Consider the following 27,528-nt stretch of genomic DNA (forward strand, 5'->3'; position numbering starts at 1 on the left):
TTAAAGGGAAAAAGTCTACAATGAAGAAAATATCAACATTTTGAAGCCAGGATCCATATTGCTGATGTTTTCTCTGGCCTCAGGCTCCTCGAGGAACCCCGTGGAGGACCCACATTTGCTCTGCCCACTCCAGGCCTCACTGCTGCTGTGACATCACTCTAGATGCCAGACCAGGGTGATGTGTGATGGTGAAATGGCAGAGGGTGTGGGAGAGAGGGAGGGAGGGAAAGAGGATGGAAGAGAAAGAGGAAGGCGTGATTTGTGATTTGTTCTCTGGGGGTGGGGGGAAGGCTTTCATTTGTAGCATTGGTCAATTCCAGTGGTGTAAATACTTCCACCAACATGATGTCATTGACCACCGAGTTGAGAAGAGCTGGGCACAATTGTTTCTATGAACCGGAAGGGCAGGCTCCAGGGGAAATGACTTAGCCAAGAGTGTGGTGACAGAGTTGGCACAAGCACTCAGGTCCCATGGCTCCCAGCCCTGGGCTCTGCCCACTGGCCCCAGCTATGAGGTGTTCAGCAAGGACATCCTGGACCCTTCCCAGGACTTCTTCATGTCCAGTCCGTGATGCTGAGGTCCTAATACTCAGCCTGTGGGACCATGCTGGACAGAGATCTGGGCATCAGGATTCTGTGGCTCTCCAGGTGGTCCACGCTAGTGCCCAGCACTCGGCACCATTCTGAAGTCCAGGGCAAACCACTCACAGGACAGAGAAGGAGCAGGGTGTGTCTCCTCCCACCCTCTCTTCCCGGAACACTTTCACAAAAGGGAACAAGGGTAGCATTTGAAGTTTATACATAGGCAGAATTTTACTACTAAATACTATAGGAGTATCCAAAATGCATAATTGAATAACAGCTAAAAAAATAGTCCAAGAAATGTGAAACACACATTTTTTGAAATGATAAAAATGTATCCATGAAAAATATAAAATGTTGCATATATATACAATATATACTTATATAATATATATATATAACATAAATGAAAATTGTAAGTAAGAAATGTGTACAACAGTGAGCAGGCACTGGTGTTCCAGTCGTTTACGCAGCATCCAGCATCCACTCTGTTCTGGCTGACCAACTCCGTTATTTACATCTGGCATGGGGGGAGTCCGTGAGAGAGACAGTGTATCTCCCATAGTGTCTTTTAAAAGTCATTTGCACTGAAAATCAAGAGTGTTCAAGTTCACTGAGCAAAGGGGGAGAAATTCTTGGTCTGAAGTTGAGGGGATAACCAAGAATGGAGCCGGGGAGTAGTCAGCTTCGGGACAGCAGGTCCGCCCCCACCAGCTGGATAGGCAGCCTGAAGGCTGACTGCAGAGAATAGGCTTTGGAGGAAGAAGCAGTCTGTTGGGTATGTTAACCAAGAGGACACTGTCTCTGGCTGGGCCGGCACTGGCAGGAGTCCAGAGAGTGGATTCAAGCATGAAATAGGGGTTCCGATCAGGACATCTCCCAGGTCCCTTCCTGGCCCTGACATCTGTGGGTTTGTGACTCGAGGGCCTCTTCTCTCAGGGAAGGCATTCAAGTAACAGCACTGAGGCATGAGGAGAGGTTGTGTGTGGCGTGGGGCCACTTTGCAGCTGGCTCCTTGCCCGGAGCTTACCACAGGGGGAGCTTACAGCTCCTTAAGGGTGATCTGAATCTTGCCGTCAAGCTCCCCCATGTCCAGAAGGAAGGCGACGTGGTTGCTGTAATGCTGAATGATGTTGTTGTCCATGTTGACCAAGATTCTGGAAGACAAGAGGAGGTGTGGCTAGACTGGGGGCGGCCCCGCATTTTCAGGGCCTCTGAGGGACAAGGATGACAGCGATGGTTACTACCTACCAGGTGCCTCCACCATTTCAGGGGCCTCACGGACTTTCTCTCTGACCTTCCCTGACCTGCAAGGGGGTTGTTCACTGTCCCACTTTACAGGGTACGGCACAACTCAAACCCAGGCCTGCCAGTTATCAAGCCCACCTACTGTGCCAGGTTGCTTCTAGAACACATGAGTGTGGACACTTTTGAGCAACTAACATGGAGATTTGGGAGAGACGCAGTGCTCCTTAGTCACCAGGCCAGACTGAGGACTCAGGCACAGAGTGTGAGTTCAAAAGCAGGAGGTGTGGTGGGTGGACCAGTGTGGTTTGGGTTCAATAGGAGACTGCGATGTGTCACTCAGGTGTGCCTGCCTCAGCCAGAGGCAGGTGCCACCCAGCCCACTCAGGGCTGAAGCTGAAATTGCAGGGATGGTACAATAGACCCGAGGAGCTTGGCCTTCTCTCTCCCCACACTCTTCAGGAAAGGACGTGGGCCAATCTGGGAAGGATGGAGCCACCATGGCTGTGGCCCTCTGCAGGGGGGCAAAGCCAGAGTGTATGCCAAAGGGCACCCCTCTAGGAGCTGCTTCCCTGATGAAGGACCCATGAAGATGTGACCCAACCTGATCATGCCAGCTTTCCCTTTGTAATGGAGTTGAGTATTTTCATCCATCCATTCATCCATCTGCCCCATCAGTCAAAAACCCTAGGGGCCACACAGAGATCCCAGATCCTGTCCCCCAGGAGTTTACAGTCTAGTAGGGCCTGGGAGAACAAATCATTATAACCCTATTATTCTAGTTCATAGGTAGGGAAGCTGAATCTCAAAGAAGTAAAGTCATTTAACTGGGGTCACACAGGTAATAGATGGCTGCGCTAGGATTTGAATCCAGACTTGTCTTTCCACTGTATCATTGTTTTTTAGAAGGGAAAAAAATGAAAAAAAAAAAACAAAAAACCTGTAAATACAAGTTAGGAAGTGGCATATACAAGGAAAGCAAAATTCAGGGCTGGGGGAGAGTTCAGATGAGGGCAAGATTGCTTCAAGTGGGGCAGGAGTGTGTGTGTGGTGGAGTGAGAACGCCAGACCACACTTCCGGCAGGTAGTGTCTGCTTTCCTGAGGACTCCACAGGGGAGGTACTAGCCTTGTCCCCTCTCCCCATCCCTAGGTCAGGAGAGGCAATGGAAACAGCGGTGAGCCAAAGACTACTGTCCACATTTAGCTGTCTCTGCTGCAGCACCAAGCAGCTGCTGCTTTCTGGAAGGAGGTCTGGGCTCAGGCTCGGAGGCTGGAGTGCTGACTGCCAGTGTCTAATTATAGGCTCCCACTTCCTCTTCCTCGGGTCCTGTTTGCAGTTCCTTCATTGCACGGAAGGATCTTTATCCTGGGGCTGCAGGAGACCCAGGCTGGGGCAGAGTGGGGGGCACCTTGTCAGCGTGGGGTTTTGTTTGTTCCATACAGTGGCATTTATTGGGTGCGTCTAGGTGCCAGGCACCGTGTTTAAGTGCCTACGTGCATGAACTTGAAGACTGCCTCCCTCCCCCTCCCAGGCAGGGCCTCCCAGTGGGCCCAGGTGCACGCCTGTGCACAAGGGATCCCAGACAGGCCCATGGACCCTTTCCCCTCAGAGGTCAAGGACAACTGGGCCCTCGAGGCAGGGGCTTGTCAGGAACCGCTGTCCCAGAATGTGGGCCTCTTGTCACTTGCCAGCTTCTAGCTGTCTTCTGTCCTGGTTCGCATGAACCCCCTGGCCAGCTGCCAGCAAAAACAATGTATTTGTTAATCTTTCAAGCATTCAGTGGTGCTTGTAAAGCTGATTGTATCTACCTTTGTGCAGAGGACTTCGGGAGGGTTCTAATGAAAATAAACTAGGCCACTGACTAGAATTTCTTTTTCCTCTGTGGGAGGTGGCAAATGAGCCTGGCCTCTCCCAAGAGGTTTTCTGGGGACTCTTCTCATTTAGGCATCTCAATCCTAGGTCTGAGGTTTCCATGGTTGGGGGTGTGGGTGGGGTGTGGGGTGCCTCTGAGTGATGCCCTGGGCTATGGGGCTGGCCTGGCCACAGCCTGTATTTGCACATGGCTTAGCGGTTAGAGGAACAGCAGGAGGCAAGATAAAATAGTGGGTATGTGCACAGGCTTTAGACAGTCCGGGATTCCTTCTGCCAGTTACTAACTGTGAGCCTGGGACTACTTAGAACCTCAGTTTCCTCCTCTGTAGAAATTGAGATAACCATACCAAACTCAAAGGGTCAATGAGACGATGCCTGGGAGTTAGCTAGCCCAGCACCTGGCATGTAGGAAGTGCCCCACACGGGAGTTATTATAATTATGGTTTAAATAGCTAGCTGGGCTTAAGGGAAAGACTTGTAACTCAGCCAGTGGGGCTGGGGCGTCCTTGCATGCATTGCCTCCCCACACCCCAAAACATACACAAAGGCATTTCCTAGCCCCTCAGCCCAGCCTGTGGTGGGATCTGCAAGGGAGGCTGACAGCAGGTGGGGCTGCAGCCAGGGGGTGTGGGCACTGGCACTGAAGGGGAAGAAGAGCTAGGCTTGTCCGGGCAAAGCAGAGCCTGCCCTCTGCTGTGAGTTAGATTTTGCTCCTGAGAGTGTGTGAGCCCCAGTTTGAAACCGAAACTTGGAAGCAAAAAAAAAAAAAAAAAACCAGAAAAAACCCTAGATACTCATACAACCAAAACCAAATGGATCTTTTCCCAGGGGTTGCAGGGCTGCACACCTTCCCCCCACCCCGCCCTTCTATGGGAGGCTGAGTGGGAACCAGAGGAGGGAGGGCAGGAGGGAGGTAAGGCTGGGCCTGTGAGGAAGGAAGCTGCCCCTGGGCCTGACTGGAAGGAGCCTCAGCTTGAGTCCAAAACCTGCTTCACTTTGCAAAGTATATAAAGGAAAGGCCACAGAAAGGAGCCAGGGGGCAAAGCCTGAGCACCTTCCAGGGGCGGGGCGGCCAGTAAGTGTAGCTGCAGTTACACTGTCCCGGGCAGGAGGATCGGGGCAGAGCTGTGGGCAGGGGGCTGGGAGTGTTCCCAGAGCCCTGGTCCTGGGTCACCTGGGCAGGGAATGGCAGGGGCCCCACGCTAGGCTGTAAAGTGACCTAATTAGTAAGGGCTATGGAGGCCCAGCTCACTGGCTCTGACCAGGGGACCGAAACCTAGGAGGGCAGTCACCATGTGGCCCTCCACCTCCCCACCACCGAGGAATCTCCCGGGCAGATAATAAAACGTGCTGCGGTCCTTAGCACGTCCCCAGGAGCCCACGGTCGGTGGCAGGCACTGCCAGGCCTTCAGAGGGTAAAGCTTTACTCTTCCCCCTGCCTCATGCAGACCTGAAGGTAGAGGAGGCTGGAGCATGCCCAGTGGGACTCCCTCAAAACCACGCCCCAGCACAGCTCCTGTCCCATGGCATGGCCAGCCACGGCCTTCTGGGCCCCCTGACTCAGCAGGTAGCAATGCTATTGGGCCCTTCTGCCTCCGAACCTTTGCTCCGCTGCGCCTGGCCCTGAATGCTGTTTATCACTTCAGAGCCTCAGTTTCCCTATCTATGAAGTGTAGGTAATGGTATCTACCTGTGTGGCTGTGAGGGTTAAATGAGATATGTTTAACATAGTATATGGCACACAGTAGGCGGTCAAGTGAATGGTAGTCATTACCACCATCATCATCATAATCAAACGACTTGATTACCCAGTGGACTTGGGACTTGAAACTGTGTCTTCTGACATGGCCTTGCACTTCCCCCTATCTCCCAGTCTTTCCCTTCCCGACAGTGATGAATGTCTGGTCTCTGCACATGACCTTGGCCTGACTGGGGGCTCTCCACGTACCTACCATACCCCCTCATCCTCTCCACGAAACCAAAGTACAAACACGTACAAACACAGCTCAGCACTGAGCAGAAGGCCTCTGCCAGCCAGAGCGTACCTGCTGGGAGCTCACTGAGCTAACAGTTTAGAGGGGAAGGGGCAGAGTGGGAATGGGGAGACGGAGCTCTACGGGGCACTTACCCCCGCTTGCATTTCTTGTATACTTTGTAAATGTTCTCTTCAGGAAACCCATACTTCTCAGAGATCTGGAAGAGAATAACAGGCGATTCATTGTCTGCTGCCAAACCGTATGTATATACCAGTCTTTTCTACCATGACGTGTAACTTCCCAATTAGAAAAGTAAAATCTATCCACAGTGTGGAAAGATACAGAGAAGAAAATGACAGTCACCCATAATCCTGTTTCCCAGAGATAAACACCAGTAACATCTGGGTGGATTCCTTCCTGTCATTTGGCCAAGTATATAGATATTTTTAATATGTCACATAGTTTTACTTACCATTGTATGTCATAAGCCTTCCCACATCACCACAAACTCTTGACAAACAGCATAGCTATAAATTATCCCAGAGGCATCACTACTTCCCTCTACTCCTGCCCATCCTCAGGCATTTGGATGGTTCCAGGGCGAAGGGCTTCCCTTTCACCAGTGGGCCGACTTTGAGCTAACTACTCGTGGAGACGGTGACAATGAAGTGAACTGGAACAATTAAATGAGCTGGTCCACAGGAAACAGGACAGTTCCTGCTATGTACTTAATAAATGGTCAAGAAATGGCCATTGTTATTATTTTATAAGTGGAGCTGTAGGGACTCTCTTGCCTTTTTGTGGCGGAGGTGGGCTGGGAGGGGGATGTGTGTGACCCAAACATTTCCCCCTTCCAGCAGGAATTAACTGAATTTGATAGGTGTGGATGCTGAACTTGAAGAAGATAAGGCACATGCCCGAGGCCTCACCTAGAAGCCAGTTTCCTGCCCCCATCACATCCCAGAATGCTGGAGCTAATTCTACAGATGAGGAAAGTACAGCGAACTGTGAGTCACCTGCCTGCACTCAGACAGCCAGAGTCAGCCATTTCTCCCCAGGACCCCTGAAGTTTCCTCTGGGGCAGACAGAACTGGTCTGGTCCCTGTTCCAACACCTAGAGTTGCAGAACTCTGAACAAGTCACCTTACTCTGCTGAGCCTCAGTTTCCTCATTTGTAAAATGGGCATAATAAGGGGATGTACAACAGGTGGTTCTGCACATGAATTGAGATGATTTATGTAAAGGGCCCGGCCCAGTGCCTGGCCCCTGGTGAGAGCTCAGGCAAATGTCGTGGTTTACTTTATTATTGACTGCCTTGAAGCAGCAGCAAACCTCAGGCCAAGGGCTTTAGGCTGAGGTTGTCCTTTCTGGGCCTATTAGGACAAGGATCAAGTTCAGCTCCTCTGTTATTCTCTGCTTTGACAGAGATCCCTCTAGGCAAGAAAAGTTCTTATTTATCTTAATGGTGACGTGACTGGAAGCTACCAGGAAAATCTCAAGTCAATTGAACCAAGAACATAGGAACTTTCTAATCATAAGTTGCATGAGGCCAGCATAGGCTGCCCCATTAGGTAATGAGCTCTCCATCCCTGGAAGTATACAAGTCAGGAGTGGGTACCCACTGGGAAGAGCTACTGGGGAAAGAGCTCAAGCACCACATGGGGAGCTGACCCTTTAAGGTACTCTCTAACCCAAAGATTCTGAGTCTATATTCAGATGACATTAATGACCTTCTGGGAGCCCAACTTCCTGGGGCTGGTGCCAAGCAGGGCTGATGATATGTAAAGAGAACAGGAGAGCATAGCAGAGTGGAGCGAACTTGGGCTGGAATCCCAGCTCTGTCACTCCTAGTAACTTTGGCAAGTCACCCGACCTCTGGGAGGCTGTTTCCTCCTGGGAAATGAGGAGATAATAATAGTACCCACTTTTCAGGGCTGTTAAGAAAATATGGTGAGCTGGCAAATGCAGCATGCCTGACAAAATGCCTGGCACTTAGTGGGTCTTTAAAAAGTAGATAATGTTAGGATGTGATTTATTTCTCCCTTCCCCAGCCCAAGATCTTGGAACCACATGGCTTTTCTGGGTGGTTCGGCCGTTTAGCACAGCGCAGGCAGCCCTGGTGAGGCTGTGTTTGCGTAGCTTTTAGCTGAGCCACAAAGCTGCTGTGGGCTTTGTTCCGGGCTGTTTCACCAGCTCTCTGGTGTTTGAGGGGTTGGGGAGGTCTCCTTGCCCAGACACTACCTTCAGCCTCCCGGGCCAGCACCCTCCCAGCCAACTATAAGCTACAGGAATGAGGCCGCCTGAGAAAGAAAAAAGAGTATCTCTAGGGCCTGGCCTTTTTGGGTTTCATTCCCATTAAAATAGAAACAGGTTTGCAAAGCCAACAAAAAGCTCTGGCCTGTCAGACAGCAGCCATCAGATTAAGGAGGATTTATGATGTATGCGACTCTCAGGGTGGAGCCAGGATTCTGGCTGGGAGATAACATCACAGAGACACACCCCCACCAGCCAGCCTGCAGCCCCCCGCCCCCCATGGGGTTGGACAGGTGGGCCACCACGACATCAAGGTTCCAGTATATTCCTTCCCAGCGCCTTCCTGTGGGAAATCAGAACTGTGTGGTGAAGAGTGAAGAATGGTGTGCCCAGGAGCGCAAGAGAGGGGGTCTGGCTAGGGCAAGGGGAGGTCCACAAGGCCTCTTACCGCATTCCGTAGCCCCTTCAGGTCCGGGGTCTTCAGCATGAGGGCGTCAAACACCTCCTCGGTCTCCCTCCGCACGTACAACAGAACTGAGAAACGAAAGGGTGAATTTTAGTGGGAAGAGGAGGCTAAGCGAGCCAGGGAATACGGCAGGGGATGGGGGAATCTTAAAAAGTGTTCTTCACGTAAGGATGATCTCTGCAGAAAGGGCAAACCCTTGCCGGGGGTCTCTGTACCCAGCTGGGAAGCGCTCTACGGCTCTGCAGATCCCACGCACTTGCTCAGGCTGAGCGGACCCTGGCGGGTGTGAAGCCCCGCTCTCCCACCTGTCAGCTGTGTGACTTTGAAGTTGTTTTAACATCACTGAGCCTCATTTTATCCAAACGGAAAATGGAGACAGCCCCACCCCCTTTCACAGAGTTGCCGTGGGAATTAGTGACGTGACATTTGGAAACACCACGTGCAGTGCAGTGCCAGGCTCAGATCAAGGTTGCTGCAAACTTTGGATCTTAGCTGCTGGTCAGTGTTTCCCTCATAGTCAGCTAGAGTGTCCAAGCCAGAAAGCCAGCTATGGAAACCCCACCCGACTCCTACCCCCATCAGAGAAAGTGGGGAGCCTTGCCCAACATAACCAGCCTATTGCCTTTATCAGCTGCTCCACAATGCCCAACCAGCTCCATGATTCTCCAAGTACTCTGGGTACCCTCTTTACTCCCATCCCCACCCTCAAGTCTTGGTCCAACCCCAGCTCTGAGGCACAGAGCAGGCACTGGGGTGGGTGCTGCCTGGGCCAGGAGTGGTGTTTGAGGCTTTGGGGAAGGCCTTATGGGGGGCTAGAGGCTGGGGGTGGGCCCGGACAACAAAACTGATGGGAGGCTACCTCTCTGAAGATCGTCTTCCTTGGCCTGTTTGGAGGGCAGAGGCTCGAACTCATCAGCGAAGGGCAAGCAGGTGCGTTTCAGAGGCAGCCTGTGGGGATGACAGAGAGGGACTCATCAGGAACCCAGGGGAATCTCAGAGTCCGAAGGATCCTGCTGGTCCTCCAGGGGCCCCAGAGGTGAAGAAAACCCCATGAGAATAGGCACAAAGCAGTGGGAAAGTGGTTAGAGTAGCATGTTCTGGAGTTGGACTGCCTGGGTTCAAATCTCAGCCCTGTCACTCACTAGCTGGGTGACTCGAAGTGAGTCTCTTCGCCTCTCAGGGTCCCCATCTATAAAATGGGGTGACAAAGTAATAACAACACTTCATAAAGTTGTGAGGCTGAAGGAGATAACACATACTGCTTTTAGAATAGTGCGTGTCACACAGTAGGGCCTCGATAAATGTGGTCTATTGCTGTTTCAATATTATTCTTCTTTGAAAGAATCAGGTAGGATGTGAGTCAGTGACTAGGAGGGAGGGTTGTCAGATTTGGAGTAAGACAGACTAAGGTTCCAGCCTGCCTCTGCTACTCAATAGCTGTGACCTTGGGTAAGTCACGTCACTTCTCTAAGCCTCAGTTTCCTCATCCATAAGTAGACCAATAACCCCTGTTCACCTGACCAGCTGGGGCTGCTGTGAGGGGATAAATGACATAATTTGGTGTGAAAGCACCTTATGAGAAGTATCTCGTTTATAAGGAAGAGACTGATATCAACAACAAGTGATCTTTATAAAGTGCTTTCCCACTTACAAAGATTCCATTTAAATTCCGCCCTCTCTTAGCTGTCTCACCCCCACGAGGCCATTTTCCTCATCTGACAGTTTTCTAGGCTGACCCTGAGTAACGTGAAGGGACTGTGGCTGAGAAAGGCAGGACCATGGAGGCCCTTGCTAGACTGAAGGGCTAAGGGGCCCTGGTCCCTTCCCATGCTTCTTGGCGCTTGGGGAGTGTGTGTTGGGGGTAAGGGGAGGAGGGGCTGTGATCCCCCTAAGTCCTCACTCTCCAAATCTGCACCACCATCTCCGAGGCTTTTTCTTTCCCTTTTTACAAGCAGATGTCTCGCCAGAGATTCGCCAACTTTTCACATAAAACAAACCCATAAAAACCCAGGCAGTTTCAGTGCGAAAGGAGCATGAATCTAGGTTGGGGGTGGGGGTCAGCGTCTCAGGCTGCACCCTCTGGGCCCAGCCGTCAGCTTGGGGGGCAGCAGAGGGAAGGGCAGGTAGTGAAGGAGGGTAGAGAAGGCAGGGTGGTGAGGCCCTGGGCTGCTTCTCCCCGTACCTGTTGGAACTGCCATGTCCCGCTGAGGACACTACCTGCAATGAAGAGAAAAGACATTTTCTATCACGTGCTGGAAGATGAGAGAGCCCTCCGCTGTTGGAGGCTTTCTGAGAGGGACAAATTTTGGTGAGCAGGTAGGGGTTCCGGGGGGTGGGGTGGGCTGCAGTTTCAATGCCTTTCAGCCTGTTCTGCTCAGATAAGAACCATTAAAGTGAACTGAGGTCTTGAGTGAAAGGAAGCATCCTGCCCAACTTGGATGAATTAAGGACTCAGTGACACACAGGTGATGCTAGAGAAATGTTGGCGGGAACAGCGAGTCCCACCTGAACTCCAGCATGCCCAAAAGGGCTGGCACGACGCACTGCCCTGCAGCTGGTGACTAGGTGTCCGAGCTGAGGCAGAGGAGGTGAGGGGAACAGGCATTCTTCTCGACCCGCCTGTGTGCCTGGCACTTGCTGTCTGGTGCAGTCTTCACCAGGCCCACAAGATAAGACACTGAGGCTCAGAGAGGGCCTGGGGTAACACACCCAGCAGGAGCCCAACAGGAAGCAGACTCCAGACTCGGGTTCTCCCCTCTTGCCACTTCCCGGGGTGTCCCCCTCCACAGCTCACATGTGGAAAGACTGGTGTCTCTCCCGCCACCCCATCCCCACCCCGAATCAGCTGTCAACTTGGCCAGGGACCTTAATCCTAAGAGGTCATCTCCCGACTTGAAGCCTCTGGTTGAGGAAAAAGTGTGAGTTAATGCAGGCTCCTGGGCTTCTGGGGCAGTGATGGAAGACAGCTGCCATGGAAAGGGCTTTAAATGTGTGTCACAGGTGACATCAGTATCGGCTGCTCTTCTAGCTCCATCTTGTATACCAAAGGCTGTTTCTGCAAACATTTCCACCTACACAGTGGTGAGCTATGACCTCGATGGAAGGAAATGGTCAAATTGTTTAACATGGAAGCAGACTAGTAGACGGGCTCTAGGATCTTGATTCTGCCATTGACTTGTTATGTGACCTTGCCTGGAAAATGCAGATAACCAGTCTCTGCCTCAAAGGATGGCTGTGAGGGGAAAGCATGCAGTGCAGTAAAGGGCCTAGCGCGCCCGGCCTGCCCAAGCTCCTCAGTCAATGGCTCCCGGCTTGAGAGGTGGAGTAGCTGGTGGTAAAGGGCTCCGTTTCTGAAGACAGGCTGCCTGGGTCTGGCTCTGCCACTTCCTGTGGACTTTGGGGAGGTATCTGTGCCTCAATTTCCACCCCACAAATCCAGGGAGAACAATAGCCTCAAGTTCATAGGAATGTAGGGAGGGTCAGAAGAGACGATGAGTGGAAAGTGCTGCACCCAGAGCCGGCTGCACAGCGAGTGCCCACAAATCTTTGAGGAGGCCCAATCTAATCTGGGGCTCAGGTACTAGAAACCGCCTCTGTGTATGCGCCACGCACGAACACTTGGATCTCTGTAAAGTCCATTTCCTCATGAACATTCTTCTCTTGAGTAGAAAATTCACTGAAGTTAGGTGACCATTTTTATACATTTCTAAATTCCCTGGGATTCAATAAAGGTATTTTCGTTTTGATGTAAAAAGAAAAAAAAAAAATACGACCTATAAACATCTAAATGGGCCTGGATTGGCTAAGGGGCAGGTAGCTCCCCATAGGTCTGTGCTAAGGCAGGCCCCTCCCCGCAGCTAAGACCCTCTCTCAATCCAAGTTCCTCACCCCTCCAGGACGCTGCAGGCCAGAGAAGTGAACATTGGGAATGAAGAGCACTGGCGGGGTCTCCAGGTCAGCCTCGGGCCGCAGATAGGTGGTCTCATTGCCTCTGAAGCCAGACAGCAGGCAGCCCTTGATGCCTGATGGGAAAAGGGAGGCATTGTGACCTGAGATCCCTTCATTCATGCCCCCCAGCCCTGCCCTCTAGTCTTCTTTCACCTCCACCCCAACTCAGCCCAGTCCAGTGCCCGACCCATCCCCACTGACCATTGTTGCTGGAGTCCGGGCACTTGACCTTCCTCCGGAACTGCTTCCGCTCATCATCTCGCATCTTTCTCTCGGCTCCCTTCAAGGTAGAATGGGAAGGGGGTCACCAAGGGTCTTGGGAGGGGCTGGCTGCTTTGCATCCTAAACATGAGCCAGACTTCTGGTGCTGCTTTCTTCCCAGAGTGAGACCAGGAAATGGGAAGGTAACAGAACTTGGACAGCCCAGCCAGAGGTCAGGAGAGAGAGAGAGAGAGGGTGAGGGAGAGGGAAAGCGAGAGGAGAAGTGGAGTCAGAGGGACACAAGGAGAAGAAAGAGAAACGTAAAAAAGAGAGACATGGAGAGGTATTTGTAGAGATCTTCAGAAAGAGAAAGAGACAAGATAGGAATGCAGACACAGGAAGGTAGGAAGGTGTCCGTAGAGGGATCAAGATAGACGCATGACAGGCACACAGAGACAGAGAGACATTCAGAGAATAAGTACAGAGAGACAGACACACCCAGAGTGGCTGGTAAGAATGCAGGGTGGGGACTGGACCTCCTCCCTCCCCAGACGCAGCACAGGGTCTGTCTCTCTGTCTGTCCGTTTGTCACCTTGTCACAGAAGATCTTTATCTGGCAGACGGCGCGGTGTACTAGGCGCTCCGTGACGGAGCCGCAGTCATAGGTGTCAATCTGCAGGTTCAGTGGGACCCCTTTCACCCCCTTCTGTGAGGAGAAGTCTGTGCTGAGGCAGTTGACACCAATGAAGACCTGAGGACAGACGGGGGAGCTGGATAAATAGACTGCCCAGGTCTCCTGCCCTGCATCCCACAGCAACCTGCTTGTGGAGCCTACTGCGTGCCTGGCGAGCGCCCTGAATCCTCACACCGCCCTGGGAGGTAGATGTCCCTCTCTTTGATGGAAAGGGAAACTGATGCTCAGAGAGGTGGCCACACAGGGAATGTGCGGGGAAGCCAGGCTATGAGCCCAGGTCTTCACCAGTGGACGATGCGGCTCCCACTAGATTGCCAAGGGCTGCCCAAAGGATCAAGGCCCTGGAGGGAGATTAAAGGTCCCTTAGGGACTTAAAATCCAGAGCTTCGTTTTTCTGCAACTCAGAGCCAGGAAGCAGAGAGGGGCCATCCTCCCCCGCTCCCCACCCCTCTGCTAGCTTCAGAAGACCACTTTCCTGCTGGGCTTGGGCTTGGGCCATAGAGGGTGAGACACTGCCCCTCTGCACCCCAAACACCAGCTCCAGCCATTGCTGGACCAGCTGAAGAAATGGAGGCTCTGAGCAGGGATGTGACTTGCTGACATTTCCAGAGGGAGTCAGGCAGGGTGGCATAGTGGAATTAGCCTGGAAATGGGGCCACCTAGACCTGGGGTGGGAAGCTAGGCTCTGCTTCTCACTAGCCATGTGGCTTTGGACAAATGCTTTAACCTTACGGAGGCCTCAGTTTCCTTATTTGCAAAATGGGGACAATTAAACATACTGCGTGTGGCTGTGAAGGTACATGGATCACCTAGTGGGCACGTAGTGACTGCTGGTTTGAGTCTCAATCCAAAGCCTGTACTTGACTGAGGGCAGCCTGGGGTCAGTCTTAGCTGGGCATTCCCTGGCAAGCTCCCCTGGTGACTGTCTACCTGCTGACTCCTCCGTGGGGTACCAGGACCAGATCCCACTCCCGACCAGCCCCTGTTCTTTGGGACATTTCCCTTGGAAATGACCCTGACCTGAACAGTGGGGGTGGGGTGTGATGCCTTAGCAGACCCTCTACCTTCCCAGCTGGCCGTGGGGGCCCCAGTACATGCCAGACATACCTCCCCCTTAGCCAGCTCAGCCCTATTGCAGTCCAGACCCAGCTCACACCTGAGAAAGACCCAAGCCTGGGGGCTTAAGAGGCTGTGAGAAAATCCCAACCGAAACCCACCTCTCCCTTCCCACGAAACTCTTTCCCCACCTCCGCGAACTGGAGGCCCCAGCTCCCCCTCCAGCCCCTGGCATCTGTTTGAATAATAATAATCCCTCCCTTTGTGTTTTCAGAGCCCCTCACTTCCATTTTCTCCAGCCCAGCTGGACCACCCCATGAGGCAGGCAGGGAGACAGGAATTAGCTCCCCAGCCTGTCCTGCCAGACCTGCCCTTGCCATCGCGGGACCCAACCCTGGTCTGAAGGGGCAAACCTGGCCCAGGGAGGGGAAGGGACAGGCCCAAGGTCACCTAGCCCCTAGCTCTCAGACTAGTGCCCTTTCCATGATGCCAGCTGTCCAAACAGAAAACCAAGACAGAGAGGCCCAGAAGCACACGGCGAGTTCGAGGCTGGCCGTAAGCACTAAATGGCTTAATTGCTAGTATGAACAAAAATCAGAGGCTCCATTTCTCAGACCTCCCTAATGGGTCTGGCACTGTGCCCATCTCTTAGACATGCATGATCTCGTGGAATCTTCACAACCCTCAGAGGCAGATTACTGTTCCCTTCCTATGGGCTCAAGAAATGAAGTAACTGGGATTTCAGCCCTCATCTACCAGACCCCAAAGCATTTCTCCTGCAGCACTCTGCATGGGCCTGCAAGTCAGGAAACCTGGTGTCATCAGTGCCTTGCAGTGTGACCTTGCATATGGCTCAGTTTCCCTATCTGGTAAATGGGTGGATTGGATTAATAACAACAGCCACTACTTATATGCCAGGCTGTGTGCTACCTTTTACTTATCTCACTTGATCCTCACATTAACGTTACAGTTGGTGCTATGATTACACCCCAACTTTACAGCCAGGACACTGGTCCTAGGTCATACAGCTGGGATGTGGGCCCAGCATTTCCAGCTTCAGTGCCTGTGCTTCTCCACCACCCTCTATCCCGCCTCTTCCATTGGTGCCCTCATCAGAGCAGCTGCCACACCCCTAGGTGCAGGCGAGCCCTTTCCCCAGGATGGGGACTTCAGGTGGCCCAGCCCCATCCTGGGCCCCAGCGCTGACCTTGGCCTCCTCGTTGACATTCCACACGAAGGACAGGGCGTTATAGGCCACCTCCTCAATGTGTTGCACGGTGTTGAAATTTTCTTTGCAGTCAGCTGAAACCACAGGAGACCAGAGGAGAGTCAGGAGGGAAGAGATTTGGGGACATCGCAGGGAGGAGGCATTTAGGAACTCATCCCCTTTATTGGCAGGGACTTGCATCCTTTTCCCCAAGAACCATGCTTCAATGCAGGGAGGAAACTGGTTATTGTGTCCTGGGTTACAGGCGGGAAAACAGGTCCAGCCTAGGAAGCAGATTTTCCCAAAACCCAGAGGGAATCTCTAACCTTGACAACTTGACGAGGGCCTTCATTGTTTTGGGGTGGAGATTACCCTTTACACTGGGATTGTGATTTAGGAGATCTCCCAGAGAAAGCAGTAGCAGCAGTAACAGTGGTTGGTTAATAGCAGTAGTACAAGTGGTGGTACCAGTACGACTAATACTAAACTATTGAACTAATACCTAACTACTAATACTGAACAAATGGTCGTACTACCACCATTTGGGCACACACACAATATGGCAAGCCCCTATTTAGTCCTCACAAACAATGATGCTATGAATATTCAGCTTACACATGAAGAAAATGAAACTCAGAGAAGTTTGGTCCCTCACCCAGGGTCACACAGCTAATAAAAGGCAGAACAAGGAGTGGAGCTCAGCTTTGTCTGGCTCCTGAACCCAGGCGCCTAACCACTCTGCTTTCTGGCCTCTCAGATAAATCACTGAATTGTCCCTATTTGTATCATGTTCTCCAAGATACATTGCTCCCAGGCAGAAACTGCACCGTAGACAGGTAGGGCAGCTGGCCTCGTTCCATTTGACAAAGGAAGAAACTGAGGCTCAGAAAGGGGAGGTGACACAGGCCACACATCAGAGAGTGATGGAGCCAGAACCTGGACACCTGAGCATGGCTGGTCTGTGCCTCCTACCCATCTCGGGACCTGGGACAGGGACAAGGCGGCACACACAGAGGGCCTTCCCCCTGCCCCCTACCTACTGACAGAACCCGCAGTGCCAGCTCCCAAAGCAGAATTGGCCAGCACTATGGCTCAAGCCCTCCAAATCACCAGGAGCCTGCACTGTTCTCTTCTGCACCTGTGTCTCAGGCCGTTATGCCCCCTGATGGGGTCAAGCAGGCCAGTATCCCAGGGGCCTATTTATCTGACACAGCTGGGACCCCCAAGGCCCTGTTTATCCCAAAGCAACACAGAAAAGAGGCTACTGCTTCCAGACAACAGATGCAAATCCTTGCAAATACCTAGTATTTGACCTGGAGACGGGAGGGGGTGGGGCCAGGCAGGCAGCTGAGGTCAGAACTAAATCCTGCAGAGGACAGAGGGGGCTGGGGAAGAGGGGCACATCAAGACAGGTCTGAGGGGTGTGTGTGTGTGTGTGTGTGAGAGAGAGAGAGAGATAGAGAGATAGAGACAGAGGGAGAGAGAGAGAGACGGGGGGGGGGGCTTGGGCGGGCTCTCACCCACATCGATGACCCGCTGCTTGGCAGTGGGTTGCCGGGAATGCCAGTGTTTCCAGAACCGCAGCTGCTCTACCGGGACCTTCTCATTGTCGAAGACAACCATCACCACACTCTGTAAGCACAGCGATCTCTGTGACCCCCAGTCTTGGGAAAAGCCCACACTGTCCAGGTCCCTTCCCTAAGCGTGGGCCCAGTGGCCCTGTCCTTTTGCCTCAGCTTTCCCCACTCCGTGGCAATGGACAGTTATCCAACAGCACCCCCTCCCTGGGCCCCTGGCAGGCAGGGCTAGCCTGACCATCCCACCCCCGTCCCAAGCTGCTGCAGGGCCAACGCACCTTGACTTTGTTGGAGGATAAGGCAAGGCCTTTGCCGCCTGCTGGGGTCCGCAGGGTGACGGGGTAGAACTGGCCCTTGTTGAGGTAGGCCATGGGCGACTCGCCCGACTTGATGTGGATGGCTTTGGGGGAGCCCAACGTGTACTCAAAGTCACTGCAGGGAAGAGGGAGAGGACAGTGAGGTTGTGCTTCCAGGCAAAAGTATCCCAAAGGGCAGTGGGGCAGGAAGCCTGAAGCTCTGCTGTGGATTTGCTCTATGACCTTGGTAAATCACTGTACTTACTTCCCTGGGCTTCAGTTTCCACATTTGGGGTTCTATTTAATGGCTTTGTTGAGCAACAATCCTGCTGAGTAATAAATAATGGAAACTAGAGAGACCTCTAAGGGATGACAAAACCACATGGGAAACCAGGGGCAACAGAACCTTAGTTTTTTAACGGTTCTGCGACCTGAGCTCCCTATCACAGCCCCGGAAACGGATGTGGAAATCATTCTTTTTGTGTCTTTCCTTTTATATGTCTTCATTCCCCTCTTTTCATTCATTTATTAGGCCTGCTCTAGGAACAGTGTGAGTCTCTGTCTACAGCCCCCCGCCCACTGCCCGGGTGGTCAAGGGTTCACAGGGGCTGAGTTACCTCTTGGGGCAGGGATAGTCCTCTGAACATGGAGGTTCTGGTGACGTTTTCAGGATATCTGAGAAGAGCAGCGACTGCAGAGAAACACAATCCAAAGAGAATAAATGACCATGTGTAGGCTGCTGGGGCCTCAGCCTAGGGTTGGTATACACAGCTGTGCTGATTGTGCAGTGCACAACCTGGACAATAGTACATGGCAGTCCTACCTCAGCTCTAAGATTCTCTCCTTAGGATTCCAAAGCTCTGACCTCCTCACTGTCTTTTCTCCTTCTGCACATGCATGCACATATCTGGGGATATTATGAGGGGAACAGGGGTGGGCCCTCACCTCCTGTGGGTCATCTTTGAAGGTGCTGTCTGGCTGCCAGCGCTGTGTGGGTGGCACTCCATGAATGCTCTCAAACAAGGAGTTGAGGGAGCCGTTATCATACACATCACTGGTGGGCAGCAGGTAGCTGTCCACAGACCCAGCTTCCAGCTTGCTGGGGCCTGTGGGGAGGGGAGCTGCCTTGCCCGGGGAGGGCACGGCACCCTCCAAGCTCATCAGATTATTCTTCTTGAGCACATCTGGGTACTCTGGGGTTCCAGACACGTTCTCTGTCAGGAATTTCATGAGGTGCGTGGGACTTTCAAGGGGGGTGAGGTCCATTTCATATTCCATGCCATGGTAGTACCTGGGGAAAGAGAGGAGGGCTAAGTGAGTGCACCTCTTCTCTCTGAGGGGGTGGGGGGCCCTTAGCTGGATTAGAAAGAGACCCTCATACTGGCACACTGACCTTCTTTAATGTGATGTAATCGTTAGGCCCTCTCATGAAGCAAGACGCTGGAGCAGGCCCATTTGTCACAGGAATGATCAGGGTGTCAAAAATGGAACCAAGTATAGGCTCAGGGTTGCTTTATCCATTACAGTACTTGGTAATTTTAAAAACTGAAAGTTTATTTATTTCTTAGCCAGAGTCAAATATCCCTACTTTAAAACAACTGCATCGCGTCATCCCTCAGGTGTGTGTGCGGGAGTGTAAGTACAGATAATAGATGTTGAGAAAAAAGTCTGGAAGGATACACCCCAAACTTCTAGGGGGGCAGAGGAGTAGGATTACAGGAAACTTTTACTTTTTACATTTCTATAGGCTTCGAATATTTCATAACAAGAAGGTATTACTTTGATAAATCAGAAGGCTACCAACATTTTAAAAAGTTCATTTTGAGAAAAGTCCCCATGCACCAAAGCCCCTGTTCCTGTCAGTGGAGGGTCCCTGAGCCAGCGCAGGAGCAACAATGCCTGTCTTAGCAGTTTGGATTTTCCAGAAGGTGGAGAGGAACCCAGAAGTTTTCCCAGCAGAGGCCCTACATGGTGGCGGGAAAGGAGACCTTGGAAAAAGAGGGGCGGGGTCATTCCAGGGCCCATCTGGCCATGAGCATTGCCTGGGCTGCTTTCTACAAAGAAAGGAACATCAGTGCCCTGAGGTACTACTGCCAGGCAGAGGCCCAAGAGAGCTAGAGGAAAGAAGTACTGGAACCCAGGTCTCCCTCCCCAGGAGGCTGCAGGGAGGAGGGTTTTGGGAAAAGCTGCCTTCAGGGCTTTTCTACTGCTATGGCTTTGAAGTTTGTTTTCAGTAAATCCCAGCCCATCTGGCCTGCAGGCGTGGGTGGTGATGGTGGTGGTGGTGGTGGTGGTGGTTGGTGTGTATGTGTGCAGGGTCTTATGATTTTGTCATCCCTAGTCTCTTTTGCCTTCACAAGCCCCTTCCTCCCTAAAAAATATTAAAAAATACATTTTACAGTTGCATTGGTATAAAGACAAATATAATCCAGGTTGGATTATATTAACTTTTTTCCTTCTGCTTTTAAAAGACATTAAAAACTACTTTCGTGAGTCCCTCCAAATACTGTGGGCCATAGGCAGTGTGCCTTCAGTGCCCAACGGCTAAGAGGCCCGAGTTAGAGGTGGCAGTAGGTAAGGCAGAGATGGTGGCAGCGGTGAACCTCACCTCTTTCCTTGGTCGTTCCGGCACCCGGTGCTGGAAGACAGTATCCGCTTCTCCTTGGGGCCCTGAGAGGAAAGGAAGGAAGGATTTATACATGGCTATTGGGTAGATCTGGCTGTGAGGGGCCTCCTGTGGACTTGGCCAGGGGAGCAGCCTTGGTCAGTGGGAGAAAATCACCGGTACTTCAAGTTGGCAGGAGCTCCAGCCATCATTTAGCTTGAGTCCCAACTTAGAGAGTAGGAGAAGTACCCCAAGATCAGCACTTAGGAATTAGGGAATTTGGAGTCAGGCAAGCCTCGCTTAAGTCCTAGCTGTACTGCTTAAAAGTGCTTTGTGACTTTGGATAAACCACTGCACCTTTCTGAGACTCAGTTTCTTCACATGTCAAACGGGGGATTCTAACACCTACATGGACTCTGAATCCAGATTTTTTGGGTTCAGTTCCTAGATCTGCCACATACCAGCTGTGTGACCTTGGGCAAGTCCCTTAACCTCTCTGTACCTCACTGTCCTCATCTGTAAAACAGGGATAATAATAGTAATGGCAACCTAGGGATTGCTGTCAGTGCTTACACCAGCACTTAGCACCTGGAAAGTACCACATAAATGTTACGTTTCATGATTAGAATTATAACGTTGTTGTACCTTAGAGCATCCAGGTAATTTCTTTTCACGGTTAATAAAGCCAGGACCTGGTATCCAACCCAGTCTAGTGACTCCAACACCTGGGCTCTTAATCACAGCTGCTGGGAAAGCAGGGAAGGCATCTGGCGCAGTGCTGGGCATTCAGTACGAAATGGTAAGTGGTCGCCTTTACGACTACATTGCCCAAAGCCACATTTCCAGTTTGTGGCAGGACCAGGTTTCAAACTCCCAACTTGGTGCTCTTTCTATACCACTAGACCATGTCCTTACAATCCACAGGGCTGCTGTGCTTCCAGAGTGCTCTGGGGTGGTGGTGGGGTATGTATCTCACTAGGATACTGTATTTCAGTAAACCACTACAGGTTTCACCTTCAGGGCCTGTCCCCACCATTCTGGCCCAGGGAACGGTCTCTTGCCCAGGGGAGATGGTGCTGGATTTTAGTTTATGGTCCATCCTCAAGCTGTAAATCCCAGGCTGGTGTTTAAACCCAGACCTAGAATTCTGGCTCCCACCATGTCCCCACCCTGAGGCAGCCAATTCAAACTTCTTTTCCATCAGCCTACCAAATGCTATCAGGATGCTATAGGTCTGCTGGAGAGAAGGTAAGGTCGGACAACCATACTACTCCAGGGTGAGAACCAAAGCCAGAGAGACAATTTGGGGCCTTCTCATATCCCGGACCATTTCCCCCCCTTGGCCTCTAAATTTACACAGTTTACCTTCCCTCTTGTGGTAGGGTAGATAAAATACTGCTTGGGCCAGTGAATTTGAGGACTTAGTTATAAGGTTGCTTTAAATCTTTAAGTTCAGAACCAGTTATCTCAACAATTAGCTATTCATGACCCCCATCCTCAAATCTGGGAAAGTCTCTTGGAGCAATCACCCAGCCCAGGAAGAGAAAGAAAGTTTGCTGTGCTGTGACAATTCAGACAAATGTGTAGGGGCTGCCTAGAGTACTGGGTTTGAAAAGATGCTGTGGTCCCATGTACCCTCAGTGACAATGCAGGCTGTACTCTTCTAGCAATGTCTGAAACAAGCCGGGAGGCGGGGGGAGGGATGATGTCATTCGTGTTACGTATTTGTGATTGCTGACTGGTTCAAGTCCAGTTATCAGATGTGGAGGGCCTCATTCCTAACTGACAGTCTCCCAGAGTCAAGGCCAAGGCCCTGGAAACAATTAGAGAATAATAAAAGATTGTCTGTCAGGAGGTTTTACAATGAGTACAATGGCAGCAAGAGTATGAAAGATAGTAAGACAGGAGAGGGAGAGGTGATATAACAAGATGGCTTCCAAGAGAAGGAGGGCCTTGGGAAGGGCCCTGAAGAAAGGGAATGGGTTCAAGAGCAGAAGGCATGCTCTAGGTGGTGGGGTTCAAATAGGTGGGTGGGGCTGACAGGGCAACGGGGATGATCTAAGGGACAGGGTCAGAAAAAAGAGGGCAGGTTGGGGGGTGTTGCTGTGATGGAGTGAGTGTGGCCGAGGCATTGGTCCATTCAATTAATTTATGTGGCAGGCGGTATGGGGTGCTGGGGATTCAGTAATGATCACAACATGGTTCCTACCCTCCAGGAGCTCAGTCTCATGGGGGAGATGAAGAAATAAAGGCACAAGTAGCAAGTTTCAAACGACAGAGTCAAGGATGATGTTAGTTACTGAGGGTGCCAAGACAAGGCACAGGATGGGAAACCCAAGAACACCTACCCCTATTGCAGTGAATGAACAAGGTAACACTGAAGCTGAGACCCAAAGCTGAGAGTAAGATTTAGTCGGAGGAAAGGGGAGGGGGCCAGGCAGAGGGAACAGCATGTGCAAAGGTCCAGAGGTGAGAATGAACATGGTGATGGGCTGGGAGTGGTCATGGTGAGCTGCGGAGCCATGAGGTCTAAAAGCAAAGATATATTCAGTCGAGAGGGGCGTGCTCAGAGGTGGTGAACGTACCATGTAGTAATCATAGAGGAAGCTCAGGGCCGCAACGCTGTCATCATCCCCATTGACTCGCATCATGGCCTTCGTGGCGGCTGTCAAGGGGTTTTCTAGGTAGGTCTTCCAGGCCTCATCCTCGTTAGTGTAGGGGAACTTCTGGAAGTTGACTGGGTCATTCTTTAGCAGCCGCACAGACCTAAAACTAGAAGGCAAGTGAGGACAGTCAATTTTAGGCTACCTCAGAAAAAGGTCCATGAATGGTCAACCTCAGGCCACTGTCCAGGAATTCAGAGCGTAACCAGCTTTACACACTGAACCTGCTTCTCCTACCACCTCAGCAGCTTGGGGGCAATAGAATGTTCCTGAACTCTGGAGCTAGATGTTTTGGGTCAATATCAAATGGCGCCCCGTAGAAGCAGTAGACCCGGGGCCTCAGGCCCTTCATCTACAACACAAGGACCATAATCCCAGTCTCGCAAGGCCCCTGAGAGGATCCAGTAAAATGCTTCCATAGTAGATACGTATTCAAGAAGAATTAGTATAACAAGGATGGGAAATAACAATGACAAGCGCAAAGAATAAAATTTCCAGACAACACAGCATGAGTTCTTCTGAAGAAGTTCTCCTCAATATGGTGAAAGGCACAGAAGTCTAGAGACAATTTCGAGTCAGGGAGAGAGGGACAGTCTGCCAAGGGACAGAGAGTCAGGGCGAGGAAGCCTGTGGGTGGAACATGGTCTTGGGAAATGGCACTTCAGACCTACATGTATTGTAGAGTGCCCAAGCAGCTGCTCAGATGCCAGGAACTGGAGTGGAACGCTGCAGGGCACACAGAGGCAAGCAGAACCTGGGTACTGTGCTGAAAACTTGGACAAATACAAGACATGTGGCTCCAGAATCAAGCCACCTGGGCTCAAGGAAAGAGATCAAGAAAAGCTTTGTGGAGGAGGCAGACATTTTAGTCAGTGACACTCAGCACTGGGCGTTGTGTCACTCGGAAATGTGGGGGGAGGGGAACAGGGCTAGGGGCATAATGCAGAATAATAACGATGATGGTAAAAATAATACCTAATTGTTTTTGAGCATTGACCATGTTTTAGGCACTGAGCTAAGCACTTTTCATGGATTCTCTCATTTAATTCTCACAACAACCCTGAAAGGCAGGTACTATTATTATTCTTATTTTATAGGTGAGGAAACTGAAGCTCAGAGAAGCTAAGGGAGTTGCCCAAACTCCTGCCCAGAGGGGATTCAAGCGCCAGCAGGATGATGCTGTAATACAGAATACTGTTCTCAAGCTTTAGCGGCATCAGAATGACCTGAAAGGCTTGTTAAAACACAGATTTCTGGGCCCACACTTGGAGCTTCTGATTCAGTAGGTCTAGGTTGGCTGAGAATTTGCTTCTCTAACAAGTTCCTGGGTAATGCTACCAGCCTGGGGACCGCACTTTGAGAATCACTGTTATAGAACATGCTCGGATTTGTGAGCAAAGCATAGAGGTGGGAAAGTTCTGGTTGAGTTCGTTTTAGAGCAGAGTATATGAAAGACAGTGGTAAGTGAGAAGATGGAATGGTCAGGCTGGGAAAAAAGCCCCAGAGATGAAGTGGGCACTGATTGGTCTCTTGGTACCCCGATGTTCCCCTTTCTAGGGGAGCCTGTTAGACTCACTCACTCATGAAAACACTGCCAGCTGCCATTTACTGAATGTATGTGAACACTCTCCATTCACTAACTCTGCTATCTTACAAGAACACTAAGATAAGGATCATTTGCTTCATTTTATAGACGAAGAAACCTGAGACTTGGAGAGGATAAGAAAATGCCCAAGATCACACCCAGCTCATCCATGACACAACCCAGATTTAATCCCGGGCTTGTCTAGTACCGAAGCCATATACTTTCCACTAGGCCACAATGCTTTACCATATTCCCACAGCAGAGAAATGCTGTAGTGGTACAATTTCAGGTGCTGAGGCAGACTGGTAGGTGGGCACATCATGTCCCAGGAAGTGCCTTCCTGCTGGCCCGCAGCAGGCCTATATTCTCAGACACCAAATGGGAGCAGCATGGGCTACACCCAGGCAGGCCATGGCCAGCAACTCTCCCAGGGGCTTCATCCAGGGCACAGTGTCTCCTCTCCCACTGGGCCCCAGGGCTTGGGGCGTTGGGCTCTGAGAGGCAGGGAGGGAGAGGGAGCTGTCACACAGAAAAGAGAAATGACAGAAACCTTCCTACTCCGGGGGCGCGGAGAAGGAGGCACACCCCAAGTTTCTGCTGCCATAAATCAAGGGCCTCAAGACAGAGAGGTGAGAAGAGGCCCCTCCTAGCTGCCTCCTGGGCCTAGGGTTAGAGGAGCTTACAGAGCAAGCCCAGGGTGGCTGTCCACACCCCTCCCAGCCCCAGGCTAAAGGGAACTCCCAAACCAGGGGGGCATGGGAGAAATAGGGAAAGGCCTGATAGACCCCACCACTTGGTCAATTGGGACCCCCAGTGCTTAGCATTGTTCTGCATTTGTAAAAAAGCACCCGCCATGTAGGATTATGAGAACTGAGTGCATCACAACATGAAAAATGCTTACAACTGTCCCTGGCACATAACAAGGGCTTAATACATGCGAGCCATTATGGTGTTCCGGGCCCAGCTTGGAGCTAGACATTTGAGGGGTTGCAAAGTGGGACGCCACATGGTCACCCTGCAAGTCTGTGGCAGGTCTGGGCCTAGAGCCCCAATTTGTTGACACTGGTGGAATGACCATTATCTGAGTTATCAGTTATCTTATCCTGATTAAAAATTGAATTTTAGAAGACAACGATAAAGTCATATCAGAAGCAAAAGAACAGACAATGTTTGTTGTTCATTTGGGAGGCTTTTCTGGCCTATAAGGGTTTCCATTCCACCCCGTTGGGGTCCTAAAGTCTCATGCCTCAATACACAGCAGCTGCCATGCCCTAAGCATTTACCATCAGCAGCCAGTGTGCCAACTGTTTTTCTGCATTATCTCATCTACTCTGCACAGTAGCCCTGAGAGATAATATTAGGGAAATGGAGACACAAATAGGTGATATTACCTGCTCAAGGTCACTCAGCTAGGGAGTAGTGGACGCTAACCTGAACCTGGCCCTGTTGGACTTCAAGGTGCAGCTCTTAACCCCTGCCAGTCTCTTTTCTAGAGGTGTTTCCTATTCTGGAAATTCCCCTCCTCTGGAATACATTGAACCAATCCTCTACTTCCGGACAGAAAGGGATTTCCTATCCACACAGGGCAGGAGAGACGAAGTGAGAAACCGAGGTGACTGGAAGTTTCTGGCCATGAGCTGGGGACCATAGTGCCCTGGTCCCAATGCCGGCTCATGCTGTCAATCAACGTTATGTTCCAAGACTAAGCATTGGCTTCCAGGAAGTCTTGACTGTGGAAAAGGTTCACATTGACTTATGTGCCAAATCCTGAAATCCAGAAACTTTTGGCTCCCTGTTCTCTTAAACATTGGAACTGAGGGTCGAGGGCCCAGTGGGTAAGAGACATGAAAAGGGTTCCAAGAAGGTGTGAGCCCTACTCATAGGTGACAGAGCCAGAGCAAAGAGGGAAAACCAGGTGACGCCCATCCTATATGGTCACCTTCCCCGAAGCCTCCACAAACTTTCTATTGGTGTCCCTGCCCAAGGCAGAAATGCTCAGCTATTAGAAAGTAAGAGGGGACTGGGGTTGAGGGGATGGGGAGAGGACTTAGTCCTGGGAAACCTTCTTGACGTCAGATGTGACGTCAAGACTATGTGTCCACCAGGGCACAGAACAGAAGAACCTGTAGCATCACGGGAGGAAGTAGCGCCAGAGTCATAGCCTGACAGACCCGAATAATTGTGTGTCCTTGGGTAAGGTACTTAGCTCCTCCGAGCCTATTTTTTCATCTGTTAAATTGAGTGTCTTTTGTGTGCCAGTCAGGGACTCTTCTAAGCACTGGGGAATCAGCCAAGAACAAGACAGATAAGTCTCTGCTCCCACGAAACTTACAGTCTAATTGGGGAAGACAGACCATAACAAGTAGGTAAATAAGTTAATTTTAGTCGGTGATAAGTGCTGTGAAGAAAATTAGAACACCGTCATGTGATGGAGTCACCAGGGCTGGCTACATTAGAGTGGGGTTAATCTCAGGGGTTGTTAGGAGAATTAAGTGCAATAATATAAGAAATGTGCTTAGCCTAGAGCCTGCCAGAGAATAATTGCTCGGTAAGTAATAGCCATCATCACTACCACCATCATCATGACCATCATCATCTCAGAACCCCCAAATAAGAGTAAAGGGGAGACTCTGCCTGAGGTTCTTAAATTAACATCCTCCCCAAGTCTCCTGTCTGTGAACCAGGTTCTGTGTGAAAAACAAAAGAGACATGTAATAACCCCTTGCCTTGACTTTCACATTCATTATCCCCCGGAGCCTCCCCACATACATGATGTGTTATTATCTCTACTTTACAGACCAGGAAATAAACAACAGAGACGTTAGGTGACCTATTCCATGGCACTGGACAATGACTTACAAAGCCAGGCCTCCTGGGATCTGGCCTGGGAACTAACTCTCTGACTAGCCACTTTTCCACCAAGCCACTAGTTTCCAAGAAAGGATGCAGAAGAGAGGGGAAAGAAAAATCAATAAATCTGGGAATCATCCATTTATCTCACCATCCATCCCGCATTTTAACAAATATTTATCAAGTTACTACTGTGTGCCAGGCCTTGACCTAGGCAAACAAGACAATAAAATCATCCCTGCTGTCACAGAGGTTTCACTTTAGTGGCAGCAAGGCAGACATGACCACAAAACCAAACAGACAGCTAATTATCAGATAGGAGGAAAAAAAGCTATGAAGGAAAAGACACAAGAAGACTTCTGACCCTCTGAACTCTGGGGAGTGACTGGATGTGGGTTGAGAAAAAGGCTGGAGGGGAAGACGGAACATGGAGGTGGGTGGGGAGAACCT

At 51.0% G+C, this 27,528-nt stretch overlaps 1 protein-coding gene across 2 annotated transcripts in view; it reads right to left on the reverse strand.

Annotated features, from left to right (window-relative positions):
* Positions 1-1,624: 1,624 nt before the first annotated feature.
* GRHL3 (grainyhead like transcription factor 3) overlaps positions 1,625-27,528 on the reverse strand; it is a gene marked incomplete at both ends in the record, with an annotated part of 31,177 nt that continues 5,273 nt past the window's right edge. For both annotated transcript variants that reach the window (XM_081056474.1, XM_081056473.1), the window contains 15 exons: positions 1,625-1,739; positions 5,830-5,894; positions 8,379-8,464; positions 9,256-9,344; positions 10,579-10,613; positions 12,285-12,418; positions 12,546-12,624; positions 13,138-13,296; positions 15,503-15,597; positions 17,023-17,134; positions 17,358-17,511; positions 17,993-18,066; positions 18,321-18,666; positions 19,984-20,045; positions 22,566-22,752. In XM_081056474.1, coding sequence (XP_080912600.1) covers positions 1,625-1,739; positions 5,830-5,894; positions 8,379-8,464; positions 9,256-9,344; positions 10,579-10,613; positions 12,285-12,418; positions 12,546-12,624; positions 13,138-13,296; positions 15,503-15,597; positions 17,023-17,134; positions 17,358-17,511; positions 17,993-18,066; positions 18,321-18,666; positions 19,984-20,045; positions 22,566-22,631 — 1,671 coding nt within the window. The remainder of the gene's footprint in view (positions 1,740-5,829; positions 5,895-8,378; positions 8,465-9,255; positions 9,345-10,578; positions 10,614-12,284; positions 12,419-12,545; positions 12,625-13,137; positions 13,297-15,502; positions 15,598-17,022; positions 17,135-17,357; positions 17,512-17,992; positions 18,067-18,320; positions 18,667-19,983; positions 20,046-22,565; positions 22,753-27,528) is intronic.

Source organism: Rhinolophus hipposideros, assembly GCF_964194185.1.
Source record: "Rhinolophus hipposideros genome assembly, chromosome: 8".
NCBI lineage: Eukaryota > Metazoa > Chordata > Mammalia > Chiroptera > Rhinolophidae > Rhinolophus > Rhinolophus hipposideros.